At 62.7% G+C, this 18,592-nt stretch overlaps 1 protein-coding gene across 3 annotated transcripts in view; it reads right to left on the bottom strand.

The window, feature by feature from the left end:
- Positions 1–3,047: 3,047 nt before the first annotated feature.
- Positions 3,048–18,592, bottom strand: part of BRF1 (BRF1 RNA polymerase III transcription initiation factor subunit) — a 48,091-nt gene continuing 32,546 nt past the window's right edge. For 2 of the 3 annotated variants that reach the window (XM_033107201.1, XM_033107203.1), the window contains 11 exons: positions 17,817–17,943; positions 17,319–17,358; positions 17,138–17,230; positions 12,273–12,533; positions 10,600–10,661; positions 10,025–10,106; positions 9,895–9,950; positions 8,856–9,112; positions 6,762–6,813; positions 6,171–6,345; positions 3,048–5,774 (listed from right to left, as the gene is read on the bottom strand). In XM_033107201.1, coding sequence (XP_032963092.1) covers positions 5,737–5,774; positions 6,171–6,345; positions 6,762–6,813; positions 8,856–9,112; positions 9,895–9,950; positions 10,025–10,106; positions 10,600–10,661; positions 12,273–12,533; positions 17,138–17,230; positions 17,319–17,358; positions 17,817–17,943 — 1,243 coding nt within the window. In that variant the 3' untranslated portion in view covers positions 3,048–5,736. The remainder of the gene's footprint in view (positions 5,775–6,170; positions 6,346–6,761; positions 6,814–8,855; positions 9,113–9,894; positions 9,951–10,024; positions 10,107–10,599; positions 10,662–12,272; positions 12,534–17,137; positions 17,231–17,318; positions 17,359–17,816; positions 17,944–18,592) is intronic. The other variant, XM_033107202.1, reaches the window with a different exon arrangement.

The raw sequence follows: 18,592 nt of genomic DNA, 5'->3' as shown, positions 1-18,592 counted from the left end.
GGTGTGTCTGTGCACCAGTGTGCATGGGCGCTCCTGGGCCATCTGACCACCACGCCCCTCCCCAACATTCAGAGTCCCAGGCCTGGCCAGTGACGGTGGTTTGGAGAATCTGCCCAGGGCCTGCCAGGCCGGTGTGTGAGGAGGTCTGGAATGCCATCCACAGGCTGGTGAGCTCCCGATTTCCAGCCCATGGTCTGTCCTCAGCCCAGACTCTTCCACCTGCTGCCCTGAGCACCCACCGCTCCCCATCCGCTAACAGCCACAGGCCCACCTGCTCGGACCCTGCCCGGCTTCCCACCCACCTGCCCTCTGCTGCTCACTGCTCCCCACGTGGCCTGCTGCGTTTTCCTCCTGCCAGGGGCCCCACACAACCTCAGAGTAAGCGCTTTGCCAACACTTGCGTCTTAACCCCAGGAGCCAGTGCACTTTCCAGTCTTCTGTGGGGTTGGAGGAACGTTCAGTAAAGGGCTTTGGTGGGGTAGGGACCCCAAGGGGGTGGAGTCCTTGGGGATGGGCAGACATAAGCTGTAACAGCTTCTGGTTTTTCCGTCGCTGACAGGACATGCAGTGTCTCTGTGCCTCAGTGGGGGCTTCTGTGACCCCGTGTGTATGCATGCATGTGGGCTGGTGAAGCCATATGCCCACATGCTAGTCCCAGTCGACCTCTGGGCCCCGGTGCCCACCTCCCTCTGCCAGGCCCTGCCCTGACATTGTAGGCCCAGCCCAAGTCTGATCCTTGCTGACCCATGACCTCCCGCCCAAGATATGTCTCCTCAGCTGCTAGCTTAGCCCCACCTTACTGCTGAGGTACGGGCCACAGTGTCCCTACAATATGCTAGACGGTCATTTTCACAGGCCCCACCAAGGTGGGCACCTGGTAGACAATGTCCTTACTCCCTGACACCTCGAATGCGGGAAGTGATGACTCAGGCCCATGCAAAGGCCTTTCACCGCCAAGGAAATGAGTCCAATGCTGTCTGGCAAAGTGGGGCACAGCTTCCGGCTCAGTCCAGCTAGGACCTCAGCAGCTTACTCCCAGTCACAGATGACGACCCTCCCAGCCCACGGACCTGCCTGGGCCACAGAGCGCCCCACCCATCATGACCTGTGGGGCCCCTCCCTGGTACCCAGCTCTCAGGAGCAGCCGTCCACTGGCTTGGCCAGTCAGCCGGGGTGGCAGAAAACGGAGTGGAGTGTCAGTGATCAAAGTCAAGGTTGTGATGAGCGCCAGGGTCCGGGGCGAGGTCAGGGTCAGGGCTAGTCCCACCAGTCTGGGGCCACTGCCCTCGCAGGTCCCCACGGGCCTATTGTGTGGGGACAATGGCTTCCTGAGCCAGGTTCCTCTCCAGCAGGAAAGCCACAGAGCCTCCACTCTGCACTTTGAAGGCCCTGGGCAGTCAGTGCCTGAGGCCTGCAGCCCTGGAGCCTATCCCTCAGCCCCACCCTTGCCAGCCTGGCTGGGACCCAGGCCTTCCCAAGGACTGGCCAACCCTGCAGGCACGTAGGCGCTGACCAGGCAGGGCAACTATGGGCCACACATAGGCATGGCCCCACACACAGCACCAGAGCTGGGCAACACGGCTGGGGGCCTTGGCTCAGGGGCCCCTCCCCAAGAAAACCAACTGGATCCTCTTGGTGTCCCCTAATCGGCCAGGGTGCAGATACAAAGTGGTCAAGTGCCCTGCTGAAGTGGCTGGGCCCGTGTCAGCCCCCCCCCCCCCGTCACATATACCTAGGCTGCAGGGAGGGGCCCAAGACCCAAGGCTGCAAGCGCCGTCAGTGCTTGTGCAGGACTGGGGGACAGATGGGAGAGGGGCTGAGCACCCTGCCCAAACCCAGCTCATCTCGGGTGTGCCCTACTGCCCAAGGGTACAGCTGCAGTAACTGGGGCCAGCCCTGGAGTGGCGACTGGATAGGTCCGAGGGGCCCATCCATGCACCCAGGACGTGGACCCCAGAGGTCCCCCCAAACTGGCCTTCACTGTGTTGCCAGGCAAGGGGATCCTGAGACCTGGGAAGGGCACCAGGTGGGCGTGCAGAGTACGAGCTGGTGATCCCATTGGGGGTGAGGTCCTGCTGGCGGAGCAGCCCTGGGCAGCGCCGTGCACACCCTAGTGACAGGAAGACACATTAGAGACTGATGTGGTAAGAACAAAATTGCCAGACCCAGCCGAAGACCTCCACATGCCTGCGGCTTTGCGGGTCCTGGCTTTTATTATTCATGGAATGGGGTGTCCCTGGGATGCGAGGGACCCCGGTTGGGGCCTGGACAGGAAGACTGGTGGGGACCAGTCTGGGCCTCTGGAAGGTCAGCGTCTGCTCCTCTACCTCCAGGCTGGGCCCCAGTGGGCAGGCAATTGGCCATGGGGCAGGACAGAGCAGGAGACCCATTGGGTGTCTCCTGACATGGCTATGGTCAGTCACCACAGGTGACCAGCACTGGGTACCTCACCCAACCCCCACAGGTACACGCACAACCCAAAGTGTGAATCCGAGTTTGTCCTGCTGTGACCCCAGAGCCACTGCAAGGCAGCCTCCAGCCTCGGGGGTGCAGGGCAGGGGGGAGCTCCACACCCTTGCCAGGGCCCAAGTTCCTCAACAAAGCAGAGTGGGCAGCCCTCACTCCAGGCCAAGGCCCTGGGTCAGAACGGCCAGCAGCCCAGCCTACCACAGCGGACATCACTAGGGAGCAGCTGAGGGCCTGGAGGACAATGCAGCCTGCAGTCAGTGCTTCTTCCAGCAGAGGTGGCCGGCTGGGGCACCTGGGAGAGGACGGGGCAAAAGGCGGACGCAGGAGGGAGGGGAGCACACGTGTCACTGTTGCCCTGGCCTGGTCCTGAGAAGGGCGAGACGGAGGGGCGGGGTGGTCTGGGAGTGACAGCAGGTGGTGGTTTTGCCGGTGGGGGTAGTGCCTACCCTGGCAGGGCAGGGCAGGGCCTCAGGTGGAGCTCCCAGGCACAGGCACGTATTCCTTTCTCAGAGGCCTCGGTGGTCTTGGAATAGTGGTGGCCATCAGTCCTACTGCCTGCCTGGAGGCCTGACCAGGTGTGGCCCAGGCCCCAGGACATGCAATGCCTGAAGCCCAGCAGGCAGGTGTGACCCACCAGTCACTGGTGACTGGTGGCAGCGGATGGGCGAGCAGGGCTGAGGCTGACCTTTCTGAGTGACTATACAGACATGATCCAGAGAGCACAGCTCTTGGGAGGTGGACACAGAAGGGTGCTCCTGCCACTGTCCCCTGCCCCCATTCCCACTGCTAGCTCAGGACGCCAGGGCTGGGCTGCCACGGCAGGCTCAGGATGTGGTCCAGCCTCGCGTGGGCACCTGAGTGGGTGGGGGCCTCAGACCTGCCCTTGGCCCTGGAGGGGCCTGGGGCAGTGAGTGGGCACTGCCCCCTTTTGCTCATTCCAGCCAGGAAGGTGACCTGTAGTCCTAGTTCTGGCTTGGAGCAGGGGGCCTGGGCCAGTCCCCTCCCCGTCTTCTGGGGGGAGTGGGTAAGGGGCCGGCCCTGTCAGTGCCCTACTAGACCATCTAGAGCAACCAAAGGCCCCGGGCATGGGCTCGGCTGTCCCGGGGGTGTGGCCCCAGTCCTGTCGGAGCCCCTGTGCCTGCACCCCACAGGACATGTGCATCCAGGAGTGGGTCAGGACACACTGTGTTCAGATGGGAGGACACATACAAGTGGGCGGGACAGCTGTGTGCTCTCACCAGGAAGCCTGCTGTCCCTGCTGGGTCCAGGAGGGCCCTGTTCCTGCCAAGCACAGGTACAGCTGGACCCTCAGGAGGAGGGCAGCTGTCAGGATAGGTACCAAGGAGGCCACCTCCCAGCTGGGTGGCCTTCAGCGCTCACTCAAGCTCCTGTGCCTCTGGCGTCACCTGAGACCTGCCAGGAGCCATGGGGGAGCCCGTGACTTAACCCTGATGACTGGCGCTTGCTCAGACTGGGGAAGGCCTCAGGCTCGGGGGTACTGGACGGCAGAGCATGGAGCTGCCCCGACAGAGTACCGAACAGCCCACTGCCAGGTGTACCCTGGTGGTGCTGACTCCCCCACACCTGGCCTGACCCCCACCCCGCAGCAGAGCACCTCAGTGACCCTGACCCTGAGACGTCAGTGTGGAGGCAGAGGGCTCGGCTCACCAAGGGGCGGGGGACCCCAGGGCCCTGCCTCCTCCTGCCGCCCACCCAGCAGAGCTGCAGATGGGGAGGTGTCCCGGACTGGCCGCCAGGGCCACTCCTGGGCCAGCAGCTGAGAGACCGGTTTTAGGGCAGACGTCCAGACAGCACATGAGCGCTGGGGGCCACCCCCAATTCCCTGGGCCTAAGGAACAGGCCATCCTCCGAGATGGGAGGCAGTGAGCAGACATGGATGGAGGTGCATGCGGGGCCTGCAGAGGTGACCACAGCCGAGCCACCGTGCCAGCTGCTGGCTGCTCACCTTTGGCCCTGCTCCCTCATTAATGTGTGTGTGGCACCAGCACCAGCTGTCACCCACATCCATGGTGCAGGTCCCCACTGCCCCAGGACCCTGTGCTGAATGCTCCCCACCTCACCCTCTCAACGGGACAGCCACTCCCCACCGGCCCCTCCTCCCTGCCCCCCGTCCTGGGGTTTCACTCCTGCTTCAGCCAGACGGGCCTGACCACAGCCACCCACTGTGGCCCTCCTCCAACATGGGGTCTCCCAGCCCCCCTTGGACTACAGAGCCATATGTGGGATCATGGGCCACAGCCTGAAGCTTTCTGCTCAAGTAATGGACCTTCTGGTCCACAAAACCCATCCCCACATGCCTCCCAGAAGGCCGAGGCAGGCCAACAGGTGCAGGCACATGCCCTCCAAGTCCTGACCTGCAGACGGTTGCACTCTGTGAGGGGGCCCGGCCTGTCCCAAGAGACAGAGTGCAGGGCCCTGCAAAAGTGTGTGCGGGGGCTCTGCCACCATGGTCATCCATTTCAGGGGCATGGGGTGGAGCCAAGACCAGGGCCTTGAGGGGCAGAAGCCCCTGCCCGCCCTCCCTGGCCATGTCCAGAGCCACGATGCCCTGACAGTGGTCTCTGGGCCTCCGATGACCAGGCCTGGCCCACAGGGTGGTCCAGGGGGTAGGGACCATCCAGAGCAAGTGGTGGGCTCGGAGACCCTGCCTGCCTTCCCCTGGGGTGCTGACCGGATGGATGTTCGCTCAGACGCAAAGCATGACAGCTGTCCTGGCTCAGGTAGCCCCAGGGCTCCTGGGCTCTGGTCCGCGTGATCCCAGGCCACAGCAAGGAGGCCTGGGTCTGGCTGGGGACTGCCGCTGGAGGCACAGGACTGCTGGACCAGCAGAGGGAGGGGCTGGACATAAGTGCTTCTGTGACAGCGAGTAGGGGAGGGGCCGAGAGCGGGGCCCGACTGCCCCCCCACTGCGCTGCGCCTCTGTGCTCACAAGGGACACGGCAGTCCCACCTGTGAAGGTGCGCGGGCCACGAGACCCTGTCTGACCAGTCACATGCAGACGTCGGTCCAGTCTCCTGTGCTGGGGAGAAACACGCCTTACATTGCTCAAAACGTGGTCCCCACAGCAAATGCCACAGACGCCACACATGGCCGTGGGACGAGGGCTGTGGAGAGCGCAGGGCAGCACCCTCTCGTCACCAAGAGTCTCGGTGCTCACGCCTGGGGCTCCGGGCCCAGAGGCCCCGTCTGCTCCCCAATAAGACACCAGCGGGACACCAGCAGGACATGACTCTACGAGGCCACACCTCAGTAACCATCGTCATCGTCACCATCACAGCCGTAATCTGCAAAGCACAAGGACAGTCATGGACGCTGAGGAGCGTTCTGTGGTCAAGGAGTCCAAGGGGCCCTCCCGTGCCCCCAGCTCCGTGGGCCCCACCATTGTCAATGGGGACTGTAGGGGCTGGCATGTGGGCAGCGGGGGCCTGGCTCCCACCCAGGACGTGGGAGCTGCGCTGCACAGTGGGCGGGAGCCCTACTCGCCCGGCCACCCTCCTGACCAGCCCAACGCCCATGGCCTCCCTAGTGGGCAGGGCCGGGTCAGCTCCATGCAGGACGCTGAATGTCCGCCAGACTCCTCTCCAGGGTGCAGCAGGCCGGCTGCAGCCACAGGCCTCCTTCAGGCTCTCTGGGCCGGGCCTGGCGCCTCTGCCAGCCCCGAGCGTGTGGGAGCCCCTCACCATCGCCACCCATCATCTGCAGGGCGCTGACGCAGGGCTCGCCATCCTCCTCGTCGGGCTCCTCGTCCTCGCCGTCCTCCTCGGCGGCATGGTACAACACAGGCCCGCTCTCCACCACAACAGCCACAGGCCTCGCAGGCTCAGCTCCCAAGGTGGGAGGGCTCGGGAGCAGGGACTGAGAGTGAGCGAGGGGGACAGGCTCTGGGACAGGCTGCGGGAAGTGACCCCGAGCCTGTACCTGCAGCCACCCTGAGGTGGCCCTGCTTCTCTATCCTGTCTCCTGGGACCCACGAGGACCCTGACAAGGAGGGGAAACCCCAGGCCTTAGCCAGGGATGGCCCGGCCCCAAGACAAGGCCACCTTCCAAGGAGGGACCGGGCTGGACAGGGGATGGGGCCTCACTTCCCAGAGGCTCTCCAGATGGCCCAGGGAGGTGGGCTGGGGGCAGGGCTGGAGGAAGCACCGCTCCACGCGGGGGGGTCCAGTGCAGCTGGTGCCCCACCCTGTCACGGCCTCTCTTCCCTCAGACACCCTATCTGGAGCCTGCTGCTTCCCGAGGCCCCTGCCTCTGGCTGTGTCCACACAACGCACCTCTCCCACAGCTGCCTTCTTAGCTGGCTGCATGGACACCATTGGCCTCAACCTGCAAGGAAACACAGGAGGGTAGAGGGGGGTTAGCGCCCTAGGGACCAAGTCGACCCTTCTCCTTCCAGCCTGAGCGCCATGGTCGTCTGTCCACCCACCCATCCCCTAGTCCCACAGCACGGGGTACCCTGACTTCTGTGGACAGCACCCCTTCCACTGGGCCTGCTTTCCCTCCCCAGACCCTCCAAACACAAAGCCAGGGTACACTTTCACACTGTCACTTGCAAGGGACGAAGAGAAGACCACACCAAATGTCCTCGACAAGGCTGGCCAGCCCCAGGGGGACGGTGGGACCCCACCTCAGAGGAGGCAGGTTCTGATCCCATACCCTGCCCGTGGGAGCTGTCCAGGCCCAGAAACCCCTCCACCCCAGGCTGGGGGCAGGTGCTGGGGCCACACTCTGCCCATGGGAGCTGCACTCACGTGCACCCAGCCCGCACAGCCTGCTGCCCTGGGCCTTCCGAGGCCTGGCCCCGCTGCGGCATGCCAGTGAGCCCTGGGGACACCGGGAGTAGACGCTGTAACAGCCTCCAACACAGTGGCGTCACAGCGGATGCTGGCTGACAGATCTGAGCGGCAGGCGGCAGAGCTGTCACGGGGCCTCACCTTCCACACCGTCTCGGCCAGTGGCCCAGGGATGGGGAGACAGGCAAGCCCACGGTTGGTGCCTGTAGTTTGCAGGCCAAACTCTGAGGGAGCCATTCCTACAGGGCCCCAGGAGGTAGTGCACCCACCAGAACCCAAGAGGCGGGATGCCGGCCCGCCCTGCCCATGCAGCCAGAGCTCCCCAGTGAGGACCAGCCCAGCCGGTCAGGGGCTGTGGGACGAGGGCAGTAGGCATGGCGGGGGCTGGGGCTCAGGGTCTCCTCGTATCTTACAAGGATCTCTGATCTCTCACTGGGCACGCTAGCTGGGCCTCGGGGGGGGGGCTCTGAGAGCACTCAGCAGACACGCTCCTCCCCTCAACCCACAGCCCCAGCCCACCGGTGGGGTCCCAGCCAGCCAGTGGCCTGGACGATGTGTGGCCAACCAGGGGGCGCTGCCAAAGTGCTCAGCCTCGGTGGCTAACTGCATGGCCGAGAGGCTCCCGAGGTGGGAGCTCGCCCACAGCGCTTTCCACCCCACTACACAGGCAGAGAACCCGGGGCCCTGGGAGGGCAGCCCGTGTGCTGGGTGAGCAGAGTGGGGACGCTGCAGACATGATACCACAGGCCCCGGTGTGGGGGCCACATGCAGCCTCACCAGAGGGCAGGCTGACTGGCCTGAGCAGGACGGATACCCCGTTATGGGTGCAGGCCTCCCGTAGGCCAGGGTTCCACAAGGACAACTTCCCAGGTCCCAGGAGCCAGGGGAGCACACCACCCGCAGTGCCCGTTTCTGTGCCTGTCATCAGGGGAACACGGGAACAGAAATGGGTAGGCCAGCTGGGCCCCTGGAACTGGATGGTGACAGGTTGTGCTGGGTACTCAGGGACTTGGGGACTCGAGGAATGACAGAGCAGAGCAGCCAAGTTATAGAAAAGGTGTCACAAAACCATGAAAAATGTTTACTCCCACTTAAGAGGAAAGAAATGCAAATCAGAACTTCACTAGTCAGGTGAATCACGACTGAAAAATGATACGTAGCAACAGACGACGGGATGGGGTGGGTGGCCGTCCAGGTGACTGCAAGTTCCCGCGGCTCCCAGCGCCCAGGGCTGGGTGGATGACAGAGCTGAGCCGCCCAGCCCCGTCCCTATGGCCAGGGGCACTGCGACCAGCCTCAGGCACGGTAGGGGCCCTCGGAGAGCTGCCTGGGCCGGTCTGCGCAGGGTGGTGGCTGTCACCAGCTCAGTAGGGAGTGGCACACGTGGCCGCTGCTCTCACCTTCCCCACCCACTCCCAGGGGCTCCTGTTGGCGGTTTGCTCTCGGCTGCCTATCCCCGGAGAGGGGACCTGGGCTGCAGAATGGCCACCCACCGGCTCTGAGGCAGAGCAGACTCCGACGGGGGATCCTGCGGGGCCCAGGCCCTCCACGGCAGCCCACCCAACGGCACGGTACCTTTTCCCCAGGCTGGCCACGGGGTCCCCCCTGCTCCTGCCAGCCAGCACCTTCCTGCGTGGCAGCCTCCTGGGGCCGGCACTGTCCTTGGGTGGCGCGCCCTCCCTCTGCGGGCGGCTGGTGCCCGTGCTGTCCAGGCCCCGGAGCACGCTGTAGTTTATCTTGCTGGAGATGCGTTTGTGCTCTAGCATCTTCTCGATGGCCTCCCCGGCCGTGCGGGCTTGGATCGGCTCCCGGCGCTTACACGACTTCCTGGGCTGCAAGGAGGTAAGAGTCACGCGTCCTGTGTGTCTGCAGGCGGCGCTGTGGGCCTGCGAGGTGCTGAGCAGGCTGTGGGAGCCGGGCCACGGAAGCCAAGGACCCCTCCCCTGCCCCCCGCCCACATACACCCTCCCCCGCCAGCCGGGAGCCCAGCCCAGTGCCAGAGGGGGCACCGAGCAGCAATGGCTGCACACTGCCCGCAGCACGCCAGGCCAATGCCAACCATCCTGGGCCTGTGGCCACGTGGAGGGACAGAGCAGGGTGCTCCCTGTGTTCTGGAGATGTCACCCAGCAGGAAGGTAGGGGTGCTGTGCTGGGCGTTGGGTGCTGCAGACCACCTGCAGGAGCAGCCCCCACCGTGGTTTGGGGGGTGCCAAGCCCTGAGCCCAAGCCCCACGGCCCCTCCTCCCGGCCTCCTTCCCTCTCAATCCCAGGAAGGTTCTGGAGCACAGGCTTTGAACTGCTGCATGCCAGGTTGCCATCCCTCACTCAGTTAGAGGCCTGGCTGTTCCCCCACCCAGCCACACCAAGCAGCTAAGCCGCCAACAAAACCGAGGCCGCGTGACAAGCAGGCTTTGCTGGGGCACAGAGGTGGGGTGGGCCCTCAGCACAGACCCTGGGGCTCCCCCAAAGCTGAAGGCTGCGCCCATCCGAGGGGCGGCCAGGGACGCGGGTCTGAGGCTGCAGGGCACCGCCCCACTGCCTGCTGTGGCCCCGCCGGGAGCCCTCACGCCGCGGGGAGGGAAAAGCTGGTCCCCCTGCACCGGAACGCACCCACCTTGTGCTCCTTGTAGATGCCCAGCTCCTTCTCCTTTGCGATTCTGGCTTCCTTCTCTGCAAGGCCAACAAGCGCAGGATCAGCGAGGGCCCCGTGCGCCAGGGAGCCTGGCCGGTGGCTGGGCACTTACCCTTCTGCTCCCGCAGGTATTCGGCGTTCTCTCGCATCCACAGCTCCGCCTTCACACGGGCTTCTGCCTCGTTCAGGATGTACTAGGGCAGAGCACAGAGTCACGTCCAGAGGACACACTTGGGTCTCGGCCAAACACACTTTCCACCCCTGGAGCTGGTCAGGGGTGCACCTCCGACCCAAAGGGATGCCTGCCTCCTCTGCATTTCCACGGTGCTCAGGGGCTGGGCCAGCCCGAGGACAGAGGACAGAGGCCCGAGAACAGAGTGAGGTGAGGGTGAGAGGCTAGCGCAGGCCGAACGGTTGGGCTTAGGTGCCGTGAGCGAGAAAGTCAGGGGAAGACCTCCCACTGCTAGACAAGCGCGCTGCAGAAACCACTCAGAGCCCCTCCAAATGGCCCTGGGATCAGGGACCGGGAGGTGTGTGGGCACCTGGGTCAGTGGGCCCGTGACTGGAGACGCACCCCAGACCGAGGCAGGTGGCACTGGTGTGTGCATGGCAGGGCACCCCATCGGGTGCAGGCCAGGCAGCCGACGCCCCGCCAGCCCCAGGAGGTCGCAGAGCCTTGGTGCTCACCCTGTCGATCTCCAGGTCATCGATGCCGCTGAGGTCTAGCTCGCCGTCCCCGGAAGCGTCTTCTAGAGGGAAGCACAGCTCCGTTAATGCGCAGACACCACCTGGGCTCACGAGTCGGGGTTCTGGCCAAAGCCTTCCAGAGCCCTGTGTCCCCCTTGCCCCTGGTGGGCTGGCACTGCTCTCCACATGTGCACGGGGGATGAGCTGATGTCCTGGCCTCCATCGGGGAAGCAGGACACTAAACGGGGCTGCACAGCAAACCATGGCAGTCCTGTGTGTCCTGCACAGAGCAGCTTTCTGGATTGGGAGGGGATCAGCCAGTTCTCTGCTCAGCAACCCAGGAGAAGGGGCCTCAGGGAGCCCTCAGTGACTGTGCTCAGGGCGTGCCCAAAACCTACCGCTCCCCTCCTCCTGCCACAGCTGGCTCAACAGCACCATCTGCACGGCCCGGAAATCAGGGTGGCCCCTCCTGTCTGCCCTTCATTACCTGATGTCCCCGGCCGAGTCCCAGAGGTAGCAGCCCACACACAGACAGCTGTCTGGGATGCTCTCTGGCCGCGTCCTCACCCTGCAGCTGAGGCCTCGTGAGGGCCCCCCTGGCGCTCCAACGCACCCCTCACGCCTCTCTGGGGCCCGCCTCTATCTCTCAGCTGCAGCCAGAATGGCTTCTTTCTACTCCAGGGTCACAGTGTCCCCGCTGCCTCAGAGCCTTTGCACATGCCCTCTGTCCTGCGCTTTGCAGGACCCACCCGGGGTTCCTTCTTGGTACAACCTGACGTACTTAACTGATGACTATGTCTGTGTCACCATCCCTCACTCCACTAGACCACCACCACTCTCAGGACAGACACACGGCTGCCCACTGCCGTGTCTGGCCCACAGGACACGTGGCAAACATCTAGGCAGCTAAACAGCTTCTTGGAGCGGTGTCCCCTCACAGGGACCCCCTCCACATAGAGGTCAAACCCTCAGCGCCTGGAGAGGCAATGGGGCCCATGTTCTGCAGTGGGGGTGGAGCCTGAGGGGCCTTGGCGGGGACGGTCCTGGCAGAGGTCCAGGGCCTACTGTCCAGAGTGATGTGATGGAACACAACCCGCCTTGGTGCTGGAGCGGCCAGCATCCCAGGCCCTGCCCAGTGGGGTAGGAGCAGCTGTTCCCCTGCTCAGAGGCTGTCATCGCTGGAGCTCAGCAAGCGATGTATGTCTGACCACAGGGACCATGCCCTCAGCCAAGGTTTCTGCACCAGGTTAGACAAACGCAGAAGGATGGGCGGGGATGCTAGTCTCTGTCCCCACGGGACAGGTGACAAGTGGCCATGACTTCTCAGCTAAGATTTGCAGGACACCGTTGTGCAGATGCGTCCTGGGCCACATGGGGGTCAGAAAGTGGCACGTGGCAACAACCCAACCAAATGGAGGGTTCTGGCCAGGACCAGAGTCAGAGGGCCAGTGGACGAGGGCCCCAGAGATGGTGACGCCCAGCTGGCACGTGGGGGTCAGCCAGCACGCACTAGTCACTGACTGCTCACACAGCCCTGCAGCGGAGCTGGCAGGGCCGTCGCCCACCTTCTAGAAGCTGCACCCCGACAACAGTGCCTCCACCTCCAGACAGGGAAGGACGACCCACAGCTGGACCGTCCCCTGGCCCCAGCCTGACCCGCCCTGGGCACTCACTGGGGTCCCGGCTCTGGGAGGAGATGCACTCTCGGATGGAGTCTGAGATGCCCAGGCTGGCTGCCGTGGGTAGGGGGCCGAGCAGGGACTCTAGGGCAGGGGGCCTGCTGCCCCCGTCGGGGCTGCCTGCCGCCTCCAGGCTGCTGCCACCAAGCAGCTCCCGGTAGAAGTCCTTGTTTAGGTGGCTAGCAGCGGCCTCCAGCTCCTCGTCCTCGGCGTCCTCTTCACCAAACAAGCTGGCTGTGGTGTCCTCGACGGAGCCTGGGGACACAATTCCACACACTGCCCATCAGCCAGGCAGTTAGCCAGGGAGAGCCCACTTCTGTGTAGAGAAACACTGCCACCCAGCTGCAAAAGGCAGTCACCCCACTTATGCGAACAAGTGGGACGGAGAGCACCACCAACATCACCGGGAGGTGTGCGTGTGCCAAAGGGTGCCTCCGCCCACCTCAGCATGCGGCACAGCCCTAAACCGAACAGCTCAGAGGACAAACTTCAGAAAACAATGGAGGAAAGGCTTCTGACTGGGTTAGGCCAAAACTTCTCAGATGTAACATTAAAAGCAGAATCCGTAATTCACTGATAAGTCAGATGTCATCAAAATTGAGACAACGCACAGACTTACTGCAAATCACAGTCTGATGAGGAACTTGTATTCAGAAGCTACAAAGAACCCTCAGAACTCCGTAACGAGGAAACAGAAGCCAGGAGAAAAGGGGCCAGGGACGTGAACGGACTGCAGCAGAGAGGTCTGGGTGGTAAGTACGTACATCAGCAGACCCCTATGGAGATGCCGGGAAAGCCACCGTGACAGCCCCCTCCACCCCCACCACGGGAGGACGGACTCTCCGACCCTGGCAGGAGTGGACGTGGTGCGGCCACGTGGGAAGCGGCCAGATGGTTCTTAAAGACGGAAACGCACGCCTTCCCTCAGCCCCGCAGCCACATCAGCAGTCACCCAAGAGAAACGGGAGGCAACGCCCACGTGGAGTCTCAGACGACAACGCTCACAGCGTTCGTGTGCAACGGTCCCAACTGCGAACAACCCAAACGTCTATACCCAGGGCAGGGCAGCCGACCGGGGTGGGTGCAGAAAGGGACGGGGCGCTGACGGCGCAGTGACAGGGAGACGGAGGGAGCAGAGTGCACGTACATGACCCTCTGTGCAGAATTCCAGAAAACACAACAGCTCCTAGTGACAGAAGGCAGCGCAGTAGTTGCTGGGGCTGGGGGGGTCGGATGACAGAGGCCTGAGGACACTTGGGGGCAATACGTGTGTCCCCCGTCCTCATCGTGTGAGGGTTTCACAGTGAACGTGTGTCACAGCTCACCCAGTGCTGCCTTTCAAACTTGACCACTGTCGCATGTCGATGATACCTCAATAAAGTCAATAAAATGCCATCCAATGCTATACTGCATTTTAAAAATTATTTAAATAGTCACGGTTAGCACTGCATGCCACGTGACGGGCTCACCTCTGACAAATGTTTCCCTGGGAAAGCCCATTAGATTTCTGAGAGCAGAACACGCGTGTGGCTGGCAATCCCCTGGACACATCAGGGGCTCTCTGCCAGGGCCCAGGCACTGGACACGCAGCCACAGTCCCGTCCTGCTGGCCGAGCGCGGCAGCACCCGAAGCCCAGCCGGCTCTCGCCCGACCCTCCACTCCCCGTAATCCGACCCGCAGCTGGACATCTCTCCTTGGCTTGGGCCCTTCCGCGACCCGCTGGACCCCACATGAAACCATAGTCCTGCCCGGCCGCACAGCACGCCCCAGGACGCCTCAGCCCACAGAGGTCCCGCTGTGCTCACCCAGGCCGGCCGGGACACTGCCCATCGGTGCATGACCCTTCCCCTCTGTGCCATCAAGCACACTGTGGAGCCCGCTTCGTTATCATGGGTGTCGCCAGACAGCCCCACAGGAGGGCACAGCAGCAGGAGGGCTGCGGTCTCCGTCTGCTGTGCCTGTGGGGTGCCAGGGCCCAGTATCCTGGACACACGCAACATCCTCTCCTGCGGGAGGGCTCCTCCCCACTGCCATGGCCACGTCCCCTACACCCCAGCACCTCTGGGGGCATCTGCTTCCTGCACCAGCCCAGCTACCCTCCTCGCAGAGCTTCATGAGGCAGAACAGAGGACAGGGAACGTGGGAGCCATGGCTCGGGAGGCCATCTGAGGAGAGACTCCACGACCCACGGGGAGTCCTGCTTCATCCCAGGTAGGTGGGACGAAGTGCCTGTCACCCTGACAATGTAGATGTGGTCTGCACAACCAAACTGGAGGCTGTGTGCAAGGGGGCCACGTCCCCTCGGCCTCATGGGAGGAGACAAGTGTGGGACAGCACCGGTGAGCAGGGGTGGGAGAAACATGACCTTTTGTCATGCCGAGCAGCTGCACACAGGTGCTGCCCGGAAACAGAAAACTAAAGCAATGACACCAGAAAACCGGCAGACGAAACACAACACCAGATGGGTCCAGAGAAGGCCTCGCACAAATGGGATTCAATTGCAGGAAGAGAAGGCTTGCAGGCTGGACCAGAATGCAGAGCCCAACCCTCTGCCGTGTGGGGACGGCAGGCAGATCAGAACAGCACTCAGACCCGCCAGGGCGCCAGGCACCCAAAACATGCCAGCCGTGGGAGCCACAGGGGGGCAGCGGACATCAGCCATCCGTGTCCACAAGACATCACTGGGCAGAGTGAGGGTCAGAAAACCTGACATGTTAGGCAGCAGGATGACCCCATGGATGAGGGAGCCCGGGCTGTACTAGATCGGGGGGCCCCTCCCCAAGCCCCACAGGTATCTATACCCACAACCAGGCCAGACGTGCGGTAGACGACAAAGAGGGATTGTGCCAGCAACACTCCTAGTCACGAGATGACAAACGCACAATCGAACAACAAACGGCCCTCACCCCGAAGCCTGAATCCCTCACTCAGCTGAGCCCCAAGCACGAACATAACCTGAGATGAATGAGTGACAGGAAGCACCTGCCACCACAACAGGGGGTTGCAGATAAACGACAATCAGGGGGCGCCCTGCCCTGCCCCAGTGTGCTGCCCAGAGAGCCAGACTGACAGCGGGCAAGCAGCGCCCGCCCAGCAGGGCTGCAGGCAGACAAGCTGGAAGGAGGACCACACACAGGAAGTCAACAGAACTTATAAATCAGTGCAAAGCTGGACGAACCGCAAATCAATAACCTCCCAAGGAAAAAAGCCCAGGAAACAGGACTATCATGAAATGAAAGGATAAGAAACAAAAAAACCCACGGAAACAATAAAATCGAAAGTATCATAAGATACAAGTTGGTTCAATTCTGTGCAAGAAGTGTGGCTGGCTGGATAGGACAGACACAGGAGTGTGAGATCTGACAGGCCTCCCGGAACCAAGGCGGGCTCAAGGCAGGGTGCCCTGGAGACGAGGGATCGCACCCACCCACCCAACACAGCCCCACATCCTCTCCAGACCCTACAGACAGGATGTCACCGAGTGCCAAGACAGGATGACTCAGTAAACACTTTACAAGAAAAAGTGTCCTCTCAGCCCTAAGCCCACACGTGTCCTGGGATAGCCCGGAGACCTTGTGGGGCAGCCAGGCCATATAGCCTGGTGCCAAAGGGCCGAGCGATGGACTACTTGGGGACGGAAATTAGGGGCCAAAAAATCGTAAGGAGCAGCAATGGTCCCATTGAAGACACAATCACAGAAGCTCAATGGACAATGGGGTCGCATCCCAACAAAATGCTGTAGTTAGAAACACACCAAACACACCTAACCTAAGAAGGTGGCGGCCGAGCCGCCTTAACTGTGCTGGGAACACACAGCGGCTCACTGCGGGCGACTGGACTCCATCTCAAGGGCAAGTGCCCTGTTCTCACCAGACTCAGAAGATGTAGACAGGGGTTTTGTGGCCGTGGTGGGAAGTGACGTCCACGAGCATGGCACACCATGCACTGCAGGGGGTGGGTCATCACCTGTGCCTGTGTCCTGACAGCACTGCACGTGTGTGGCTAGCCCCACAATCCATCCACACATAAACTTCCAAGTATGGTTTCTACTGAACACGTGGCGTTTTTGCACCCTGTGAAGTTGAGCGACGTGGTTCGAGCAGCCTGAGTGGGGCTGCCATTCTCGGAAAACCCCAGGATAAACTGAAGGCACCTGAGAGCGGCAATGGGCTTCCTGACGTATGTGGAGGTCAGTGTCACCCCAACAGCAGCGGCTGACGGGGACAGGAAGGACAGCCAGTGCAACCTGGGTGGATGGGGGATGGCGCCCCCTTCCTCAAGCCACGGAGGGACCAAGGGCCGGGTGGGTGCACAGGACGACCCTCGAGATCACGTGGAAACAAGGAGCTGCCAGAGGAGCTCGAGGGGCACACGCGCGTCACGCACTCCTGGTCCTGACAAGCCAGAGTGCACGGCGGAGGCACACCCCAACCATGGCCAGCCCCAGAGAGACATGGAGACCACACGTGCACAAAAGGCTCTGTCCCGGATCGCTCAAGCCCTCAGCGCCCTGACCCGCAGTGGGACACCTGGGCGCGTCTCCAGGGCCAAGCCCCCACCCACGGGCAGCAGGCGGGCCGGCCTGCATCGGAGAACAAGAACCAGAGGGGTTGTGACTTCCGCCCAGGGCAAAGGGACAGAGGACCAGTCAGGAAGGGTCGCGCGCCTAGGAGCTGCTCAGGACAGGGCTGGAGCCTTGGGGACACGGGTCCTAGGAGCCCCTGGACACAGCACAGGGCACGGGGGCCAGCAGGCGACTGACTGGTGGCTGGGGTGAGCAGGGCACTTGGCCGTGGAAGGGGTGTGGGAGGGGCACACAGGTGAGCCAAGCTCGGGGCTGGGGATGTGGCGGGCGCACCATCTCTCGCCAGGCTGGCCAGGGCTCCCTTGGCCTTGGGCCGGCTGTTCTCTAGTTCAATCTCAATTGCGTCTTGGTAGCTGGATATTTCACCTGCAGTAATAAATTAGGAACAGAAAGTAAGCACAAAATCCCTTTTCCTAAGGACCCCGGGCATCTGCGTGGCAGGATGGCTGGTTACCTTCAACTTCCTCCAGTTTTTTTGACAGGACTTGTTCAAGCTGAAAACGAAGAGGATGGGGACACTGAGTGACAGGACCAGATGCAGGGCCCCTGCAGGCCTGTCCCTGACGCAGTGGGGGCTGACGTTGGCCTCGCTGCGAACTTGTTTCACTGCTGATGAGGGGTGAAGGCAGCAGCCTTGGGGTGCCGGGAGGGGGAGACTGAGCTGTGGGCCGGGCCCCTGCCCTGGCAGAGAGGGACACGTGCGCGGCTCTCCAGGTGAACATTAGCAGCTGGGCCCTGGAGAGAAGCGTACTCCCCCTGCGCACGGCACCGTAGAGGCCGCGGAGGGGGAGCCCGGGGAGAAGGCTGTTGTGCAGTGCCCCATCGCCACACCCCCTTGAGCCCCTGTGACTAAGCTGCCAGTTCTGGAACAAGAACGTGGAGTGTCAGGCCAACGGCTGCCAGGAGCCCAGGAGCTGCTGGTGGCAAAGGGAGGGGAGGGGGGGCGGCTCGCCTGCTTCACACGCAGCTTCCTCTGCCCGGCTGTGTACGAGGGGGGGTCACACTCCTCCTCCAGGTCAATCTTCATAAACTCGTCCACGGTCAGCTGACTGGTGGGCGTGTCTTCAAATTCCGTGAGCCTAAGACAGACATGGAAGAGCCTATGCCCCTGGAAAGAGCCCCTTAAACCAGCACCCTGTGCACGAAGCAGCCTCAGGGGCCCAGTGCCCTAATCACACGCAGCTGGGGGCACAGCCCCATGGCTCCCCCAGACAGACTCAGAACAGGCCCAGGAAGGAGGGGCGGAGCCCGCAGCCCAGGCGGCCGTGCCCTGCTCTGCCTGACTGGAGGCTAACCTTCCTCAACTCACTCAACTTCCTGGACTTCGTATGATCTTCAAAATGTGTAATGAAAGAATTTCACAAGAGCGTTAGAAGTCGAATAAACATAATTTTCCAACTGCCTTTGGAAACTGCCATAGGACAGACGTCGGCTGAAAACCAGCCAAGCGCTGCAGACTGATGGTGAACTCGGGAGGACGATGGGTCGGCCAGCGGCGCCGTGCCCCTCCGGTCACCCTCCCAATGCAGGTGCAGCTGGAGCTGAGCTGTAGCAACCCGTCCACTCCGTGCCCCAAAGCAGGACCTTGACAGGTCACGTGGTTACACGGACATGTGGCTCCCTGAGCTCAGCTTCCCCCAGGTCACTTAGGCCACAGCGAGCAGAAGGCTGGTGAGGCCGCCCTCAGTGCCCACTTCCTGACCATTGAGCCTGGGCAACCTTACAAAC

Source organism: Rhinolophus ferrumequinum, chromosome 6, assembly GCF_004115265.2.
Source record: "Rhinolophus ferrumequinum isolate MPI-CBG mRhiFer1 chromosome 6, mRhiFer1_v1.p, whole genome shotgun sequence".
In the NCBI taxonomy this organism is placed as follows: domain Eukaryota; kingdom Metazoa; phylum Chordata; class Mammalia; order Chiroptera; family Rhinolophidae; genus Rhinolophus; species Rhinolophus ferrumequinum.
This window is presented reverse-complemented; position numbering and strand designations above follow the sequence as displayed.